Raw genomic sequence first — 18,383 nt, 5'->3', positions numbered from 1 at the left:
AAGCAGAGTTTAAGTGAAGGAGGATATAAACTGGACCCGAACATTCAACCCTACATCTTCATCATACACTAAAGAACCTGGAGCCAACACCCAAAATGCAGATGGACTGTCCAGGCAAGAGGAGCCTTGAGTCCTGTCAGCCATGCCTGCGTGTACTTAACTAGCGACCTGTAGAGGTCCCTAGTACGTACACAAGTTGGGAGGGGAAGGAATTGTCATGCTGTATGTGCTTTTCTCCATCCCATATTTTTGTATAAGATGCCATGTGATGTATTTTACCTTCTCTCTGTATTTGCTGTAGTACTATGTCTTGGGATGTAAGTGACCATACCTTCCCCCTAGCCTGTATCATATTGCAATTAGGCTTCAGCAGTAGCTATTGTCATTGATTTGGTGAGGGTTGCATATATATATTGTTCTTCTCAGCATGGGACTTCTGCAATCTACAACTTGGTAAACAGAACAGAGCCAGCAGTCTAAAGTCCATTCATGCATCAAATGGCCAGGGGGAGGTGTGCCCACCTAAGGGGCTGATCCCAGGAGAGAAGAACATGTTAGTTCAGTTAGTTGGATCTCGGCTGAAGACGTACTAGGATATATAGCTGAGGCTGGATCCTGGGGTCTGTGTGTGTGGACTGTTACAGACTGGAGATCCGCGGCCACGTGGGATTGTGCTTTGTTGAGTGAAGGGTGAGGACCTGTGCTAAGGCCAGCTCCTTATCGCCCGTACATGGACGATTGGACTTTGATGACTTTTGCATTCTCCTTGGCGCCCCGGACCTATTTCCTTTGTATGGACTCTAAAGAACCATTTTAATATTGCATGTTTTATGCTCCCTGCCTCATTAAATCTTCTTGGATTGTTCCTTGGCCTGGCGTCCCTTACTGCTCTGTCGCATACCCCGTCACAGCTATGCTCACATGTCCTTTCTTTTGGGGCTGTGCTCACGTGCTCTTTCTCTTGGGGCTGTGTTCACGTGTCCTTTCTCTTGGGGCTGTGTTCACGTGTCCTTTCTCTTGGGGCTGTGTTCACGTGTCCTTTCTCTTGGGGCTGTGCTCACGTGTCCTTTCTCTTGAGGCTGTGCTCATGTGTCTTTTCTCTTGAGGCTGTGCTCACGTGTCCTTTTTCTTGGGGATATGCTCTAGTGTCCTTTCTCTTGGGGATATGCTCTAGTGTCCTTTCTCTTGGGGATATGCTCTAGTGTCCTTTCTCTTGGCGCTGTGCTCACGTGTCCTTTCTCTTGGGCTATGCTCACGTGTCCTTTCTGTTGGGGCTATGTTCACGTGTTCTTTCGCTTGGGCTATACTCACATGTCCTTTCTCTTGAGGCTATGCTCATGTGTCTTTTCTTTTGAGGCTATGCTCACATGTCCTTTCTTTTGGGGCTGTGCTCACGTGCCCTTTCTCTTGGAGCTGTGCTCACGTGTCCTTTCTCTTGGGCTATGCTCACACATGTCCTTTCTCTTGGGCTATGCTCACACATGTCCTTTCTCTTGGGCTATGCTCACATGTCCTTTCTCTTGGGCTATGCCCACGTGTCCTTTCTTTTGAGGCTATGCTCACATGTCCTTTCTTTTGGGGCTGTGCTCACGTGCCCTTTCTCTTGGGGCTGTGCTCACGTGTCCTTTCTCTTGGGGCTGTGCTCACGTGTCCTTTCTCTTGGGCTATGCTCACACATGTCCTTTCTCTTGGGCTATGCTCACACATGTCCTTTCTCTTGGGCTATGCTCACACATGTCCTTTCTCTTGGGCTATGCTCACATGTCCTTTCTCTTGGGCTATGCCCACGTGTCCTTTCTCTTGGGGCTGTTCTCACATGTCCTTTCTCTTGGGGCTGTGCTTATGTGTCCTTTCTCTTGGGGCTGTTCTCACTCACGTGTCCTTTCTTTTGGGGCTATGCTCATGTGTCCTTTTGCTTTCTGCTCCAAGAGAATGGACATGTGATCAGCGCTTTATTTGGTTATGATCCCAGTGGTCCACCTATCAGAGTGTGTGTGTGTGTGTGTGTGTGTGTGTGTGTGTGTGTGTGTGTGTGTGTGTGTATGTATGTGTGTGTGTATGTATATATATATATATATATATATATTTCTCAACATGCCATGTGTATATTTTGGGAAAGTCTATGGGTCCGTGCATCCATGTGCCGACCGTGTGCTATAGTGTCCTGGGTTTGGCGTTGATGCTGCTGATAAAACTGTACATTTTGCAAACAGTGAATTGTGCTGGAGAACTCCTGCATTTCCACTGTATCCACAGAGGCTTTTGCCGCTGTGGATGTCTCTGCTGTGGATTTCTCTGATAGAGATTTTACACACTGCACATTTTTTGCTGAAATTCCTGTAACTGATAATCATTTTTAGTTGCATTATTTCACATGGTCGTCTGATGACGCCATTATACGGACAGTCACAGAATTGTGTGCAGAAAATTCTTTGCAAGAAAATTCACATTTGCAATGTTCGGAAGCTCTTTGCTCAGTTGCTTTTTAATAGATGTTTGCACTACGTTTCCCACTTTGCCAGCCAGTAGGCATTTAGTTGCAGTTGTCCAGGGTAATGCATTCCCCAGTAGCCACCACCTAGGCGGCAGGGGTCAGTGACCGTCATTGGGCACATGGGGTCAGTAACCGTCATTGGGCACATGGGGTCAGTCACTGCAGAAATTCCTGCTCCTCTCTTATTTATCTGAATGCAACTTGCAGAATTCCCACCACTAAAAACATTCAGATGAATGGGAATGTAGTTGTGGTTGTTTTTGATGTTGGGAGTCTCCGAGCACCTGTCCTGGTCCCCTGTCCCCATCTGGTGTCTTTCAGTCTACACAATGGCTTCCGAATCGTACGAGCCTTTTCCCTCTGCTCTGAGCCGTGCCTGATTCTTCATTAATACAATCCTTACAATAGTAGAGGAGCAGACCCGCGCTGCTCACATGACTCACTCTGTGAAAGATCGCAAGATGTTTGAGCGTCTCCAGTCTGCGCGCAGCCGTTCCCCAACTGACAGACAGGATATGGGGTGGGCTCTGTACCAGAGTCCTGGGTTCTGCGTGCCCGGCGAGCCTCGCTCTTCCACACTTCCCAGGAACTTGCTCCTCAATGTAGGCTGCAGGCAGCTGAAACTGACGGGATAGTCGTCCTCGCTCCTCCGGGTGCTCGGCACGTCTCCGCTCCCAGGAAGATGAAGTCTTTGTTTAGTGCATTCACTAAGAAGGAAGGTAAGAGGTGCCTCTTGGGTGGGTTTGGTGGGTGGGGGGCTGCTCCTCGGCTGCTGGGAATTAGATGTCCCAAACTTTAAATGGACTCGCTGCCTTTGGATAGTTTGGGGCATCGTGAAGAACAGATGGACAGGTGCAGCGAGATGCGGTGTAGGCTCATTTTTTCTCAATGGGAGTTGGATCAATGCGTGATGGAGAGGGGAAACCTGGTGTGTGTATGTGAGAAGCTGCAAATGAACCGCACACACGCCGACACTCCGGATCATAGCATTTTACAGCACAACTACAACTCTCAGCCTACTCAGTAGTGTTCAATCATGACCAGTAAGTAGTTCCATCACTGCATAATAATAATTAATTATAATTGTACCAAATGCATTGTACCAAATCTGCATTCTTGTAATGAGAAAAAAAAGAGTCTTAACAATCATCTCTGCAACATCCCTGATACATTATAACGAGACAGTTTAATAGCTGCTTGCTGGGACCGGTAGTTCACATACAGCTCTATTGCATCTGATTTCAATAAGGCCCCTGGCACATTGCTGGAACCTGTAGTCCTACAACTGCTCCAAAGCAGCTGACGACTTGACCTCTCTGATTATAAGGCTATGTGCGCACTGAGCTTTTTTTGCGCCGTTTTTGCACATTTTTCGTGTGCATTTTTGTGCATTTTGGGGCTCAAAACTGCATGACTTTCCTTCCCCAGCAAAGTCTATCACTTGTCCGTACACAGCTTTTTTTTTTTTTTTTACCTGCGTTTTTTGAGCTAAAAAAAAATGGACATGTCAATTCTTTCCTACATTTTAGTGCGTTTTCCACCCATGCAATGCATTGGAAAAACGCAGCCAAACGCAGTGATCAAAAACGCAGCAAAACTTACCAAAACGCAGTAACACATGCGTTTTTAGCGCTGCATTTTTGCCGCGGGTGCGTTTTTTGTGGCCACAAAGGTCATAGTGCGCACATAGCCTAAGGTTAATCGATTGCTGGGATCTGTAGTTCCACTATTTTTTTAATGATTGACATCCTAATGATTTGGATTAATGACCGCATTCTGAGACTTGCAGTTCTACAAACTGTTTTGAAAATATCTTTTAACGTCTTGAGATTATAACGGCGCCACCGAGTGATAATCATTTGATACCAAGAAAGAGTGAATGGGTTCATTGCGGCTTGCTTGCACTTGTAGTTCACCGCAGTGCGGTCGTATCTGGTCGTTGGATTATTCTGAAGATGTATTTTATCTGGCGCAGATCCAGCCCTCTCCGATGTCTGAAGTGACTCTCGTGTTGTAGGAGCGAGTGGAGATTGATTTACACGGCACGAGCGGGAATAAAATTAGACTGAAACATCATTTATATAGAGGGGTTTTTATGTCTTTTTCTTGGGGAGGGGCATAACAAAACTCAATCACTTAGAGGCAAAGTGGTCTTGATTAACCATTAATCATCAGTCTCCTGCGGTGTGTAATTATTCCACATATTACATGCCATCACTGCAGACGTAGCCCCACATATCCCGCACCTCTGGGCGGCTGCGCCCTGTACCCACCACTCCATCAGATACCAGGCCCTGGCATCCCCTCCTATAATTCTGCCTGCCAGGCTGAAAATAATAGCGTCTCTGAAGGTCACCGCCTCGCAAATCCCTCAAGTGCCGCTCGTCCTTGTCCCCATCATATGACTAATGGATACTGGTGCTTGGCATTTAGGAAGGTGAATTGGAAACTTTGTCCTGTATTCGCACATAATTTGTATGAATTTGTGTTTTTATATTGTTTAGATGATACTTTGTTCATAGACAGCGACACGTGGTCACCCAGGTATTACAGGACTGAGCCGGTCTCTCCTCTGATATCGCCGTTATTCCACCGGAGCGGTGGAGCTGGCAGATTTGCCCTAGGTGTTGATGGAAGGGATTTGCCAACTAGCCGCCCGGCAAAATACAAGGCCAGGGCAGCAAACTAAATCCTTGCCCCGGGTGAAGGAAAGTCTTGCTACAATTTTTTTTTATAAGGGTTTAGATGGGAGAAATTTCTGTTCTGTTTGCACACCGACAAAACGTGGGCGAGCGTAATGTCGTGATCAGCAACGCCCATGGGAGAGGTGATAGATGGAGAATAAGGTGGGGATCAGGAACACCCATGGGAGAGGTGATCGATGGAGAATAAGGTGGGGATCAGGAGCGCCCATGGGAGAGGTGACAGAGAATAATGTGGGGATCAGGAGCGCCCATGGGAGAGGTGACAGATAATAATGTGGGGATCAGGAGCGCCCATGGGAGAGGCGACAGAGAATAATGTGGGGATCAGGAGCGCCCATGGGAGAGGCGATAGATGGAGAATAATGTGGGGATCAGGAGCGCCCATGGGAGAGGTGACAGATAATAATGTGGGGATCAGGAGTTCCCATGGGAGAGGCGACATATAATAATGTGGGGATCAGGAGCGCCCATGGGAGAGGCGATAGAGAATAATGTGGGGATCAGGAGCACCCATGGGAGAGGCGACAGATAATAATGTGGGGATCAGGAGCGCCCATGGGAGAGGCGATAGACAATAATGTGGGGATCAGGAGCGCCCATGGGAGAGGCGACAGATAATAATGTGGGGATCAGCAGCGCCCATGGGAGAGGCGACAGATAATAATGTGGGGATCAGGAGCGCCCATGGGAGAGGCGACAGATAATAATGTGGGGATCAGGAGCGCCCATGGGAGAGGCGACAGATAATAATGTGGGGATCAGGAGCGCCCATGGGAGAGGCGATAGATGGAGAATAATGTGGGGATCAGGCGCGCCCATGGGAGAGGCGACAGATAATAATGTGGGGATCAGGAGAGCCCATGGGAGAGGTGACAGAGAATAATGTGGGGATCAGGAGAGCCCATGGGAGAGGCGACAGAGAATAATGTGGGGATCAGGAGCGCCCATGGGAGAGGCGACAGAGAATAATGTGTGGATCAGGAGCGCCCATGGGAGAGGTGACAGAGAATAATGTGGGGATCAGGAGCGCCCATGGGAGAGGTGACAGATAATAATGTGGGGATCAGGAGAGCCCATGGGAGAGGTGACAGAGAATAATGTGGGGATCAGGAGCGCCCATGGGAGAGGTGACAGAGAATAATGTGGGGATCAGGAGCGCCCATGGGAGAGGTGACAGAGAATAATGTGGGGATCAGGAGCGCCCATGGGAGAGGTGACAGATAATAATGTGGGGATCAGGAGCGCCCATGGGAGAGGTGACAGAGAATAATGTGGGGATCAGGAGCGCCCATGGGAGAGGTGACAGAGAATAATGTGGGGATCAGGAGAGCCCATGGGAGAGGCGACAGAGAATAATGTGGGGATCAGGAGCGCCCATGGGAGAGGCGACAGAGAATAATGTGGGGATCAGGAGCGCCCATGGGAGAGGTGACAGAGAATAATGCGGGGATGAGTGCATTGAAGATGGACCTTTTTCGGCAAGTCCATTGATCCTCCGAACCATCTGTGTGGGATGTTAGTGAATCCTGCATTGAGTGGGGGGTTGAGATCCCTTCTACGATTCTTCCACAACATTTCCTAAGGCTAATTTCACACATCCGGTTTTTGCTCTGCGGCACAATACGGCGCTCTGCAGAAAAACCGCAACCGTTTTTTTTGCCGCCGGTTGCGGGTTTTTTCGCATAGACTTACATTAGTGCCGTATTGTGCCGCATGGGCTTGCGTTCGGTCCGTTTTTTGCCGCATGCGGCAGATTTAGCCGATGCCACGGCCGGATGGAACATTGCCTGCAACGTTTTTTGCTCCGGCAAAAAAAACGCATCGCGCCGCATCCGGCTGCTGCGGCGCATTTTTAAATGCATGCCTATGGACGCCGGATGCGGTTCCTTCCACTGCGCATGGTCAGTAGCATGCCGCAACCGGAAAAAAACGGACGGGCCGCATGTAAAAACTTATGCAAAGGATGCGGTGTTTTCGCCGCATCCGTTGCATAGGTTTCACAGCCGGATTGAGCCGCACTGCTCAAACCGGATGTGTGAAAGTAGCCTAATCCTCCGCCATGGGCTTGCTTGCAGTCTGTTTTGGTGGGAATAGTGGTGTTAGGCTACTTTCACACATCCGGTTTTTGCTCTGCGGCACAATACGGCGCTCTGCAGAAAAACCGCAACCATTTTTTTTGCCGCCGGTTGCGGGTTTTCTTGCATAGACTTACATTAGTGCCGTATGGTGCCGCATGGGCTTGCGTTCGGTCCGTTTTTTGCCGGATGCGGCAGATTTAGCCGATGCCGCGGCCGGATAAAACGTTGCCTGCAACATTTTTTGCTCCGACAAAAAAAACGCATTGCGCCGCATTTTTCAATGCATGCCTATGGACGCCGGATGCGGCGCAATGCGGAAGAGACGCATCCGGCCGCCGCATGCGGTTTCTTCCACTGCGCATGCTCAGTAGCATGCCGCAACCGGAAAAAAAATGGATGGGCCGCATGTAAAAACTTATGCAAAGGATGCGGTGTTTTCGCCGCATCCGTTGCATAGGTTTCACAGCCGGATTGAGCCGCACTGCTCAAACCGGATGTGTGAAAGTAGCCTTAGGTGGCAATAATTGGGATGATCTGTGCCCTTGCTGACACTTGGCCCGCCCTCAGTGCACATGCAGCCTCATTTACATAAAGAAACAAAGTTGATTTTCTCCACCCATTTGCAGCCAGGAAGGTACGATGTTTGGGGGTCTCTGATTGCCAGTCAGTCTCTGGTTAGCTGAAGACAGGGGTGCACGTAGCCAGCAACCGGGCTGTCTTAGCTTTCTCATGGCTCCAGCTCATGGCTCATCTCTGAGCTGAAGGCCTAGGTTCGCAGCGCTCTACGGTGCTACCTCCTATTACATTTATCACCTCGGGCCCCATGGCAGCCGCCTCCGTGGTACATGTGCACGGCCTGGGTACATACATTTTGCTTTCTATAGAATAACATTAACCCACATTGTGCAGAACTGATGAGACAGCGGATTTTATGTCCGTTGTGTCGAGCGATTTGTCTTTTTCCTCAGGACGTCTTCCATGAGAAATGTGTACAGGATAGGAGATCCATAAAGGTGGTGTTCTGTGAATGTCGCCATTGCTGGATGTGTTTCCTGCATTTCTCTCTTTATCTGAACACGGGATCATTTTTATTGCAGAATCATAATTTAATTTATTTTTCTTGAATTAATAATTAAGATCTTATGATGGTTCATTTTTAAGGCCTCATTCAGACAGCAGTTGTTTTCATGTACGAGAAAAATGGACAGAGTTTCCTCAATGATTTTGATCAGAGCTTCGTCACTTTTTCACTAATAAAAAAAAATTCTCCGCATTCTTATCAGTCAGAAAATCCAGTTGAAAAGGACGCAACGTTTATATTACTTGAGAACATGGTTTGAGGTTGAGGTCATACATGACGGTTGGCGGGCGTGTAGAATCCTGGGTGCATCAGTTGATAATCCGCAGGCGTGTAGCGTCCTGGGTGCATCGGTGGAGAAGCCGCGGGTGTGTAGCGTCCTGGGTGCTTCGGTGGAGAAGCCGCGGGTGTGTAGCGTCCTGGGTGCATCGGAGGAGAAGCCGCGGGTGTGTAGCGTCCTGGGTGCATCGATTGAGAAGCCGTGGGCGTGTAGCGTCCTGTGTGCATCGGTTTAGAAGCCGTGGGCGTGTAGCGTCCTGGGTGCATCGGTTGACAAGCCGTAGGCGTGTAGCGTCCTGGGTGCATCGGTTGAGAAGCGGCGGACGTGTAGCCCCCTGGGTGCATCGGATAAGAAGCGGCGGACGTGTAGCATCCTGGGTGCATCGGTGGAGAAGCGGCGGACATGTAGCGTCGTGGGTGCATCGGTGGAGAAGCTGCGGGCGTGTAGCGTCCTGGGTACATCGGTGGAGAAGCGGCGGACGTGTAGCGTCCTGGGTGCATCGGTGGAGAAGCGGTGGACGTGTAGCGTCCTGGTGCATCGGTGAAGAAGCGGCGGACGTGTAGCGTCCTGGGTGCATCGGTGGAGAAGCGGCGGACGTGTAGCGTCCTGGGTGCATCGGTGGAGAAGCGGCGGACGTGTAGCGTCCTGGGTGCATCGGTGGAGAAGTGGCGGACGTGTAGCGTCCTGGGTGCATCGGTGGAGAAGCGGCGGACGTGTAGCGTCCTGGGTGCATCGGTGGAGAAGTGGCGGACGTGTAGCGTCCTGGTGCATCGGTGAAGAAGCGGCGGACGTGTAGCGTCCTGGGTGCATCGGTGGAGAAGCGGCGGACATGTAGCGTCCTGGGTGCATCGGTGGAGAAGCGGCGGACGTGTAGCGTTCTGGGTGCATCGGTGGAGAAGCGGCGGACGTGTAGCGTCCTGGGTGCATCGGTGGAGAAGCTGCGGGCGTGTAGCGTCCTGGGTGCATCGGTGGAGAAGCGGTGGACGTGTAGCGTCCTGGGTGCATCGGTGGAGAAGTGGCGGACGTGTAGCGTCCTGGGTGCATCGGTGGAGAAGCGGTGGACGTGTAGCATCCAGGGTGCATCGGTGGAGAAGCTGCGGGCGTGTAGCATCCTGGGTGCATCGGTGGAGAAGCTGCGGGCGTGTAGCATCCTGGGTACATCGGTGGAGAAGCGGCGGACGTGTAGCGTCCTGGGTGCAACGGTGGATAAGCGGCGGACGTGTAGCGTCCTGGGTGCATCGGTGGAGAAGCGGCGGATGTGTAGCGTTCTGGGTGCATCGGTGGAGAAGCGGCGGACTTGTAGCGTCCTGGGTGCATCGGTGGAGAAGCGGCGGACATGTAGCATCCTGGGTGCATCGGTGGAGAAGCGGCGGACTTGTAGCGTCCTGGGTGCATCGGTGGAGAAGCGGCGGACGTGTAGCGTCCTCGGTGCATCGGTGGAGAAGCGGCGGACGTGTAGCATCTTGGGTGCATCGGTGGAGAAGCTGCGGGCGTGTAGCGTCCTGGGTGCATCGGTGGAGAAGCGGCGGACGTGTAGCGTCCTAGGTGCATCGGTGTTGCCTTCCTCCAGGGGCTGTTGTCCACACCAGGGGGTGGAGCCAGGCGGTTGGTCTCCGCCCACCAAGGAGTTCACAGTCCTGGAGGCAGGGAAACCAGGCAGATTAGTTTGAGAGTTGGAAGTGTGAGGAGTGAAGCTAAGGAAGTAGAAGGAAGGAAAGTAGTGGAAGAGAAAAGTGACAGTTTGAAAGCCTGAAGCTGGTCCGGGTGTGTGCCCCGGACTGAGACAGCAAGGTTAGCAGACTGCGGTGACCGTCTGCAGGAGTGGCTGATCGGAGTTGCCGAGGGGACCGTGGACGGGTGGTGGCCCGGCGGTACCGGAGCGGTACACAAAGAACAGTCAGCACCATTGGCAGGGGCCTTTCGGATCCCGGCAAGGCTTGGAGTCGCCGTAATTTGCCAAATCCATCAGTGAAGGGGACCTCTGGGTCTCCAAACAACCAAGTCCCGATTGAAGGCAAAAGTCCAACCGTGTGGGAGAGACACCGCCACCGCCAAGGCACCAGTTTTTCAGGGCCAGCGCCTGCGGGCAAAGAAGGGGCTCCTCCGGCCCATATCCAAGCCGGGGAGCGGGTTACCGGTGGGAACCCATCGCTACCAACCGCAGTACTAGGTGCAGGGAAAGAGACAGTCACCGTCAACTACCGGGGAAAAGCAACAGCAGCCGTCCGTGGGAACTGTCTTTCCAGCCGTGTGTTTTACCGTGAACTGTGTCAACGTCTCAGGCTGAGTGAGTACCACAGTGCCGTACGGCACAGCGCTGCCCCCGCGTCCCTGCACCTCTCCAGGCCCCATAACCCGCCTGACACCCTGTCCAACCCCATCACCGGGCCCCGGGACCATCAACCCCCTACCCACGGAGGGGAGGACTAACAACTTAGCTGCTCCAGTCACCGCTCCCGGGACCCCCGTTCAGAGCAGCGGTGGTGTCACTAAAGTCACCACAACCGTGGGTGGCGTCACGGACAATCACCAAATTCCCTACCACCAAAACAATCAAACCCCCTTTCACTCACGGGCGAGGAGCGCCGCTCGAGTCCCCGGGATTCGGCCCATCGCTCGAGCCACCGAGCAGCAGCCGCAGAGCAGCGGCGGCCGGGCCCGAGCTGTGGGAGAGCGCAGCGTTGACACCCTCCTCCCCGCCCGCGACAGGTGCATCGGTGGAGAAGCGGCGGACATGTAGCATCCTGGGTACATCGGTGGAGAAGCCGCGGGCGTGTAGCATCCTGGGTGCATCGGTTGAGAAGCCGCGGGCGTGTAGCATCCTGGGTACATCGGTGGAGAAGCCGCGGGCGTGTAGCATCCTGGGTGCATTGGTGGAGAAGCCGCGGGCGTGTAGCATCCTGGGTACATCGGTAGAGAAGCTGTTTCGTAAATGTCACAAGTGTTTTCCAATGCATCATTACAAATGAACTGCTGATATTTGCTTATTGTTAATGGCCGCACGATTTCGCAGAAACCACAGGGCAATAAACCATAAGCACACGTTACTGATGATTCTGTGGCCGGCCGCTGCAACACTTGGGAAGTGTCTTCTCAGCAGGTGAGACACGTGTGGTATCCGTGTTGAACGTTGTATGTGACCCCAGCCTGAGGCCGCATAGTACACTTAGGATCCAGTTTGGGGCAAAATCATGCGATTGCTTGTTAAATATTCACTGCCGCCGTGGTTCATTTGCTCTCTGGCCCTACCCTTTGTGTCACTCCATTTGGACTTCCCCTTAGAAATGATGTGGATGATGAATTACAGTGCAGCAAAGTGCGCCCATCATTGTGCCGTATGCAGATGCTGCAAAGGTTAAAGCAAGACAGAGGCGAAGGTCTGAATTTCTCATTCAGCAAATATAATGAGGCCACCCTAGTAAAAAGGATCTGCCTCAACTCTAAATATCGTAATCACTGTATAAATCACAAAAGTTATAAATATCAGTGAAAATTCCTCATCTTATAGTGTAGCGCCACCTAGTGATAAAAAGTTTATAACACTGCAAACCTAATGAGCGAAGCGCTGATGGTCACCTCTCTCCGAGAGTCTCCGCAGCAGAGTGACCCTCCGATCAGCCAAAGGAAATCAGGGAAGGAGCCTCTGGGGTAACAAGGTTGTGTGTCTGAGAAGACTCCTGCAAGGAAAGTAAGAAGGGACTGTGCTGTCAGCTGCAAGAGAGGGAAGGAGCCTCTGGGGTAACATGGCCGAGTATCTGAGAAGACTCCTCCAAGGAAAGTAAGAAGCGACTCAGCTGCAAGAGGGGGAAGGAGCCTCTGGGGTAACAAGGTTGTGTATCTGAGAAGACTCCTCTAAGGAAAGAAGGAAAGTAAAAAGGGACTGTGCTGTCAGCTGCAAGAGGGGGAAGGAGACTGATTCTGTGCAAAGCCATCCCCCTCCCTCATCAGCATGATAATAATGCACGCCTATGGACAGGTTTAGTATGTACATCCCAAGGCAAATGTGACATGAAGACCTCCGCGGCCATCTTTTAGACAACACTCAAATATGCTAATTGTTGACCTTCCCCCGTGTTGTACGTCGCCCTGCCTGTGCATGTGCTGTAGACCAGCGTACGGGCTATATGTAGCTGGTTGTCATTGTAAGTGTTGGATATCTCGGCCCTCCCATCTGGAGAAGCTCCGGCGTCTGTCACACCATCTTGCACGCTGGTGCTTATATGCGGCCACTTTCTTACATGGGCCTGCCGTCTTCATTAATAGGAGGGGGATGGGATTCAGTTTTCTCCAGTCCGATGAGGCTACTTCTACTATTTGCGGCAATAATCTGCCTATATTCCCTAGAATCCACGTACTAGGGATTCTATGGCTTCACACGGCATTCTACTCTATGTAATTGCACCCTCTAATTAATTCAGGCGGAGAAGCCGGTTTTGGTGACAGAATCTCTTTGAAGAGGTTTCCAAAGGAAAAGGAGGACGGGATATATTTTATGCCCTAGTTTGTCCCCGGCCCCTATGGCAAGGATCAGAATGGACCTCATTCTCACGGAGCGGATGGAAGGTGTAATAGAGTAGCATTGTGGCTAAGGCTCTCATCCGCACGCTGCACTAAATTAACCTGTCGTGGAAAATTTAAATTTGCAGATTTAATGACCAGGTTTAGTTTTTTATAGGTGGATTTTGATGCGGATCCACAGCAGAAAGCTGTGGGCATCCCAGCTCTGGGCCAGACAGTAATCAGAGGACAATAAAACTTTCACACTGCTTATCTATGAACTGCAGCAATATTTATGGCCACAACAGTTTGCCCCCTGCCATAGTGATAGTTCTGCTTCACATAACTTGTTTTATTTACTGCCCCATTCTATGTCCTGTTGTGTATAAATATGTGACTCTTCAGATTTGTGTTATATTGAGCCTGATGAAGAGACCTGAGTAGTCTGGAAAGCTTGCAATTATTACCATCTTTTCAGTTAGCCATTAAAAGGTATCAACCACTGAGGACTTCAGTTCTTTTAAACAAATTTTTACAAAAAAAGGAGAGTCATCCTCTGACTCTGGTTGGGGAAGGAAGCAAGAGAGTTTACCGGTGGAATCTGTGGGACACAGGAGAAAATACGGTCGTTGAGGGGAGAGCTTAGTTGCTCCCTCGGGACCAGCGCAGTTCAGGGTACAGAGCCCTAGGGTGGCGTATATTTTAAGTTGCGCCACCAGAATCCGCCGGACAGGGGGATTTTATGTCCCTCTGGCCACCACCAGATCCCGGAGCACAGTAGCAACATAGAGCCCGGAGTCATGATCACAGTCAGGACTCGCGCTGCCTGCAGACGGGACGGGGAGTTTAACACCGAACAGGGGTCCCCAAGCACTTCAGGTCACGGGATCCGCATAGAAAGCTCATGGAGGAAGGGCCCACGATCCACAACACCGGTGGTGACCTCCGATTTACCCGGGATCGGCTGGGGCCCATCACGGCAGAGTCCGGCACTCCAAGGGTAACGGCCGGACAGTGAGTAAAAACCTTGAACTGCAACTACGGAGTCCGCCCTTCATTGCTGGCGCCGCTGCCCCGCGCTTCGGCTCCAATGGCCACTACTACCCTCCATCTTCCTCCCTGGGGCCTAGCTTCACCTGGGGGAAGCTGAATTATCCTAGTTGCGACACCACCCACCCCAGAGGACAGCGACCGCAGCGGCGGCTAACCCCTGGCCGCATACCGCAGGTGGCATCACAAGACAACTACTACTCCCTTCATCCTCCTCATCCTCGTCATCGCACCATCCATCCCCTTTTTGTGGACACCTCGGGGTCACGAAGCCGAGCAGGGCCACTCGTGACATCCCCAACCCTCATCGGCCGGTGACGAGTATTCCCCAAGGCCCCGTGGGGTGCTCCACAGCCAATTTTATCTAACGCCGAATCGGCAAAAGCAAAAAAACGCTGATCGCCTTTGCCCCATGGTATTACATTGGAGCGAGCGCTATCCGATAAAACATCAGCGAGCACACATCAGATGTATACACTCATGTGAGAGAAGCCTTATGGAGGACTGAGGACAGAAGGGCCCGTAGTGTATTTAACCACCTATTCCTTTACCCTTAACGGATCTTCACGACCACCTAGGAAAGCAGAGGGAAGCGCCCGCACCCCCCCACCTTCTGGAAAATACTTGCATATGTTTTTTTTTTAGGTTTGTACAATCCCTGCCGCCTCCCTATCTGTGGGGTGGCCGGCATACGTGCCTCTCGGCCTCCAAGTCCAGCTCCGGTGACATCTCTTTTGTTCCATGAAATGTGAAGGAAGCGTTACTGCACATGTGTGTATTTATAACAAGTGCCATCCGTACCGAGCTGTCATTGGCACGCCGCACGCAGAGGATGTGTGCGAGGCTATATATATCTTTGTGCCACCGGTAACTGGTCTCCGGATCCCGTCCCCTCTCTATCTCCTTTACCGCGGATCTGCCTTGTTTATTACACTGCAGATTTACACAATCACCAACTAAAAGGGGTCACTGAGCAAAATTTATATAGAAATCCAACCTATGGTTCGTTATCAGATAACGCATTAGTTGCCTTGTGATCGAGAAATGCACTTGTTGTGAATATTTAGATACCAGCAGTTTGCTTTCCATTTAGGAAAAATAAAAAAGGAAGGGTATGGGCGCACGCTGCAGAAATTCTCTGCACCAAAAAAAGCACCTTGTGGCTGAAAAAAGCACCAAAAAACGCATTGTTTTTTGTGCTTTTTTTTGTGCATTCAGTGGCTGGAAGAGCTAAAAACGCAGGAAAAAAAATGGACAAACAATTGACATGCTGCTTCTTTTTTCTGCACCAAAAACTGCAAGGAAAAAAAAAAGCAATGTGTGCACAGCATTTCTGATTTCTCATAGACTTTGCTGGGATAAGGAGAGACATGCAGATTTGGGCAACAATTTGCACAATAAACTGCACCAAAAACGCATCAAAAACTGCACAATATGGAAAATGGCAGTCAGTGCGGCCCGGATTAACCAGGTAGTGGAGCCTAAGGACATGTTCCCACAGGGCTGAAATGCTGCATTTTTTTGTGCTGAAAATCTGCCGCATTTAACAGTTCTTGAAAAGTGGAGGTGATTTAATGAAAAGTGCTGCCCACGCATTTCAAGACTTAAAAGAAATGGTGCCCGGCGTTAGCTCATGCGCAGACTGAGTTATCGGCTCACTGACAAGTTGAGATCTCATCTGCACACTCGCCACCTCTGGGCGCCATATTCCTTAAGTCTGCTGTTATGACATCAGTGGGTCGGAGGCGGCGCGTGCGCAAATGAGATCTTGAGCCGGGAGCTCCATCTGCGCACGCACCGACTTCAGGCACCATTATTTGAAGACCACACCGCCAACGTCTTCACAGGATGTCCCCTGCCTCACCACCCCCAGCAGCGCACAGCCCACAGCACAGAGCAGCGCACAGCTCGCAGCACAGAGCAGTAGACAATCCGTGGCATCGCTCCTGCCTCCTGTCACCATTCTCCATAATTCTTACCCCCCGATAAACTACATTCCTGAATGTTTTCTCTGCCTTACAGCGCCCCAGCTTCCACAGCATTGCCCCTGCCTCCTGTCACCATTCTCCACCACCCCCTGGTATGCTACATTCGGCTTAGGCAACATTCACACTTTTGTTGTTTTGCATCAGTCACAATCCGTTTTGTTACTGATGTGACGGATGCGTTGGAGATTGTGCTACAACTGATGACACGGATCTGTTAAAAAAACTGATCCATTGTAGCATTTTGTACCAGAATCCAGCGGTGGCCGCGGGGTAACCTGAGTAACATCACCGCTGATAGAGCGACTCACTTCAGTTGCTCTGTGGAGCTCACAGGAGTGGCGGTGTTCTATGGCCGCTCCTGTCAGGTTCCGATGTAGCAGAGCTGAAAGAGTCGTGGGCCCTCGTGTGGATTACGACGGACCTGGAGGGGTATTTGGGGATTAATAAAGTGGTGAATGAGGGTGTTTTTTTGTCTTTTATTTCAAAAAAGGATTTTTTTTTGGGTGTTTGTGTTTATTTACTTTCACTACAGATTAATCATGGGGGGTGTCTCATAGACGCCTGCCATGATTAACCTAGGACTTAGTGGCAGCTATGGGCTGCCATTAACTCCTTATTGACCCTATTGCCACCGCACCAGGGCAATTCAGGATGAGCTGGGTAGAGTCCCGGGACTGTTGCATCTAATGGATGCGGCAATTACGGGCGGCTGCTGGATGATATTTTTAGGCTGGGGGGCTCCGAATAACGTGAAGCTCCCCATCCTGAGAATAACAGCCTTCAGCCGTGTGGCTTTATCTTGGCTGGTATCAAAATTGGGGGGGCGTACGCCGTTTTTTTTTTTTTTTAACTTATTTATTGTACTGCACGATATAGACCCACCCACCAGCGGCCGTGATTGGTTGCAATGAGACAGCTGTCACTCATCGTGGGGGCACGTCTGACTGCAATCAATCATAGGCGCCGGTGGGCGGGGGAAGCAGAAAATACGAGATGGATTAATGAGCGGCCGGCATTTTCAAAAGCAGAAGCTGCGGGAGCTTTGTGACAACCATGCAGCATCGCGCCCGTGATCGGTGAGTATAAAGGAGGGAGAGACCGACCGACAGAGAGAGAGAGACCGACTGACAGACAGAGAGAGAGACCGACGGACAGAGAGAGACACTGACAGAGAGAGAGAGAGAGATTTTCTAACCAGAAAGGAAACATCTGAGCATGCTCTGTTGCTAAAAGACGGAACTGTCGCCGGAATCCGTCATTTGACAGATTGGACAGATTCAGGTGCTCATAGGCTTCCATTATAACCAAGGACGGATATCGGTGGAATTCTGCGCACTGCGTTTTTTTGCCGCTCAAAAAAACTTAACATTGTGCGTTCATACCGCCCGACTGTCAGTCATTCCATGACTCATCCGTCACGCGGCGGATGCAACGTAGGGCCATCAGTCGCAATCCGTCCTAATACAAGTCTTTTGGGAAAAAATGGAATCCTGCAAAATATTTTATATCGTAATTCCTCAAGGCGATGGATTGTGACTGATGCAAAACAATGGAAATGTGAACCTAACCTAATGCTGGCATCACACGTTACGATGTATCGGGCGATATGTCGTCGGGGTCACGTCGGTAGTGACGCACATCCGGCATCGTCTGATATATCGTAGCGTGTGACAGCTACGTGCGACGGTGAATGAGCAGAAATACTCACCTTCTCGTTCATTGTTGACACGTCGATCAGTTTCAAAAAATCGTTCCTCCTTCTGTGCTCCGGTTGTTCATCATTCCCGAGGCAGCACGCATCGCTGTGTGTGACACCCCGGGAACGATGAACACAGCTTACCTGCGTCCTCCGGCAATGCGGAAGGAAGGAGGTGGGCGGGGTGTTACGTCTCGCTCATCTCCGCCCCTCCGCTTTTATTTGGCGGCCGCTGTGTGACCTCGCTGTGACGCTGATCGTCCCTCCCCCTTCAGGAAGAGGATGTTCGCCGCCCACAGCGGACGTTGTCTGGGAGGTAAGTGCGTGTGATGGGGGGGTTAACGACTTTGTGCGCCACGGGCAACTAATTGCCCGTGACGCACAAACGACGGGGGGCGGGTACGATCGCTCGTGCAATCGCACGATAGATCGTCCCGTGTGACGCCCGCATTATAAGATGCACCCCACATTTCCTTCCAAATTTTTGGGAGAAAAAGCGCATCTTATAATCCGAAAA

The 18,383-nt window shown here is 51.1% G+C and overlaps 1 protein-coding gene across 1 annotated transcript in view; it reads left to right on the top strand.

Annotated features, from left to right (window-relative positions):
- Positions 1-18,383, top strand: part of SHANK2 (SH3 and multiple ankyrin repeat domains 2) — a 724,216-nt gene that overhangs the window by 305,376 nt on the left and 400,457 nt on the right. The window contains exon 11 of the mRNA XM_075326528.1: positions 8,439-8,611. Coding sequence (XP_075182643.1) covers positions 8,439-8,611 — 173 coding nt within the window. The remainder of the gene's footprint in view (positions 1-8,438; positions 8,612-18,383) is intronic.

This window comes from Anomaloglossus baeobatrachus, chromosome 10 (assembly GCF_048569485.1).
Source record: "Anomaloglossus baeobatrachus isolate aAnoBae1 chromosome 10, aAnoBae1.hap1, whole genome shotgun sequence".
Classification (NCBI taxonomy): domain Eukaryota; kingdom Metazoa; phylum Chordata; class Amphibia; order Anura; family Aromobatidae; genus Anomaloglossus; species Anomaloglossus baeobatrachus.
Note: the sequence above shows the minus strand (reverse complement) of the source record. Positions and strands in the feature narration are given on the sequence as shown.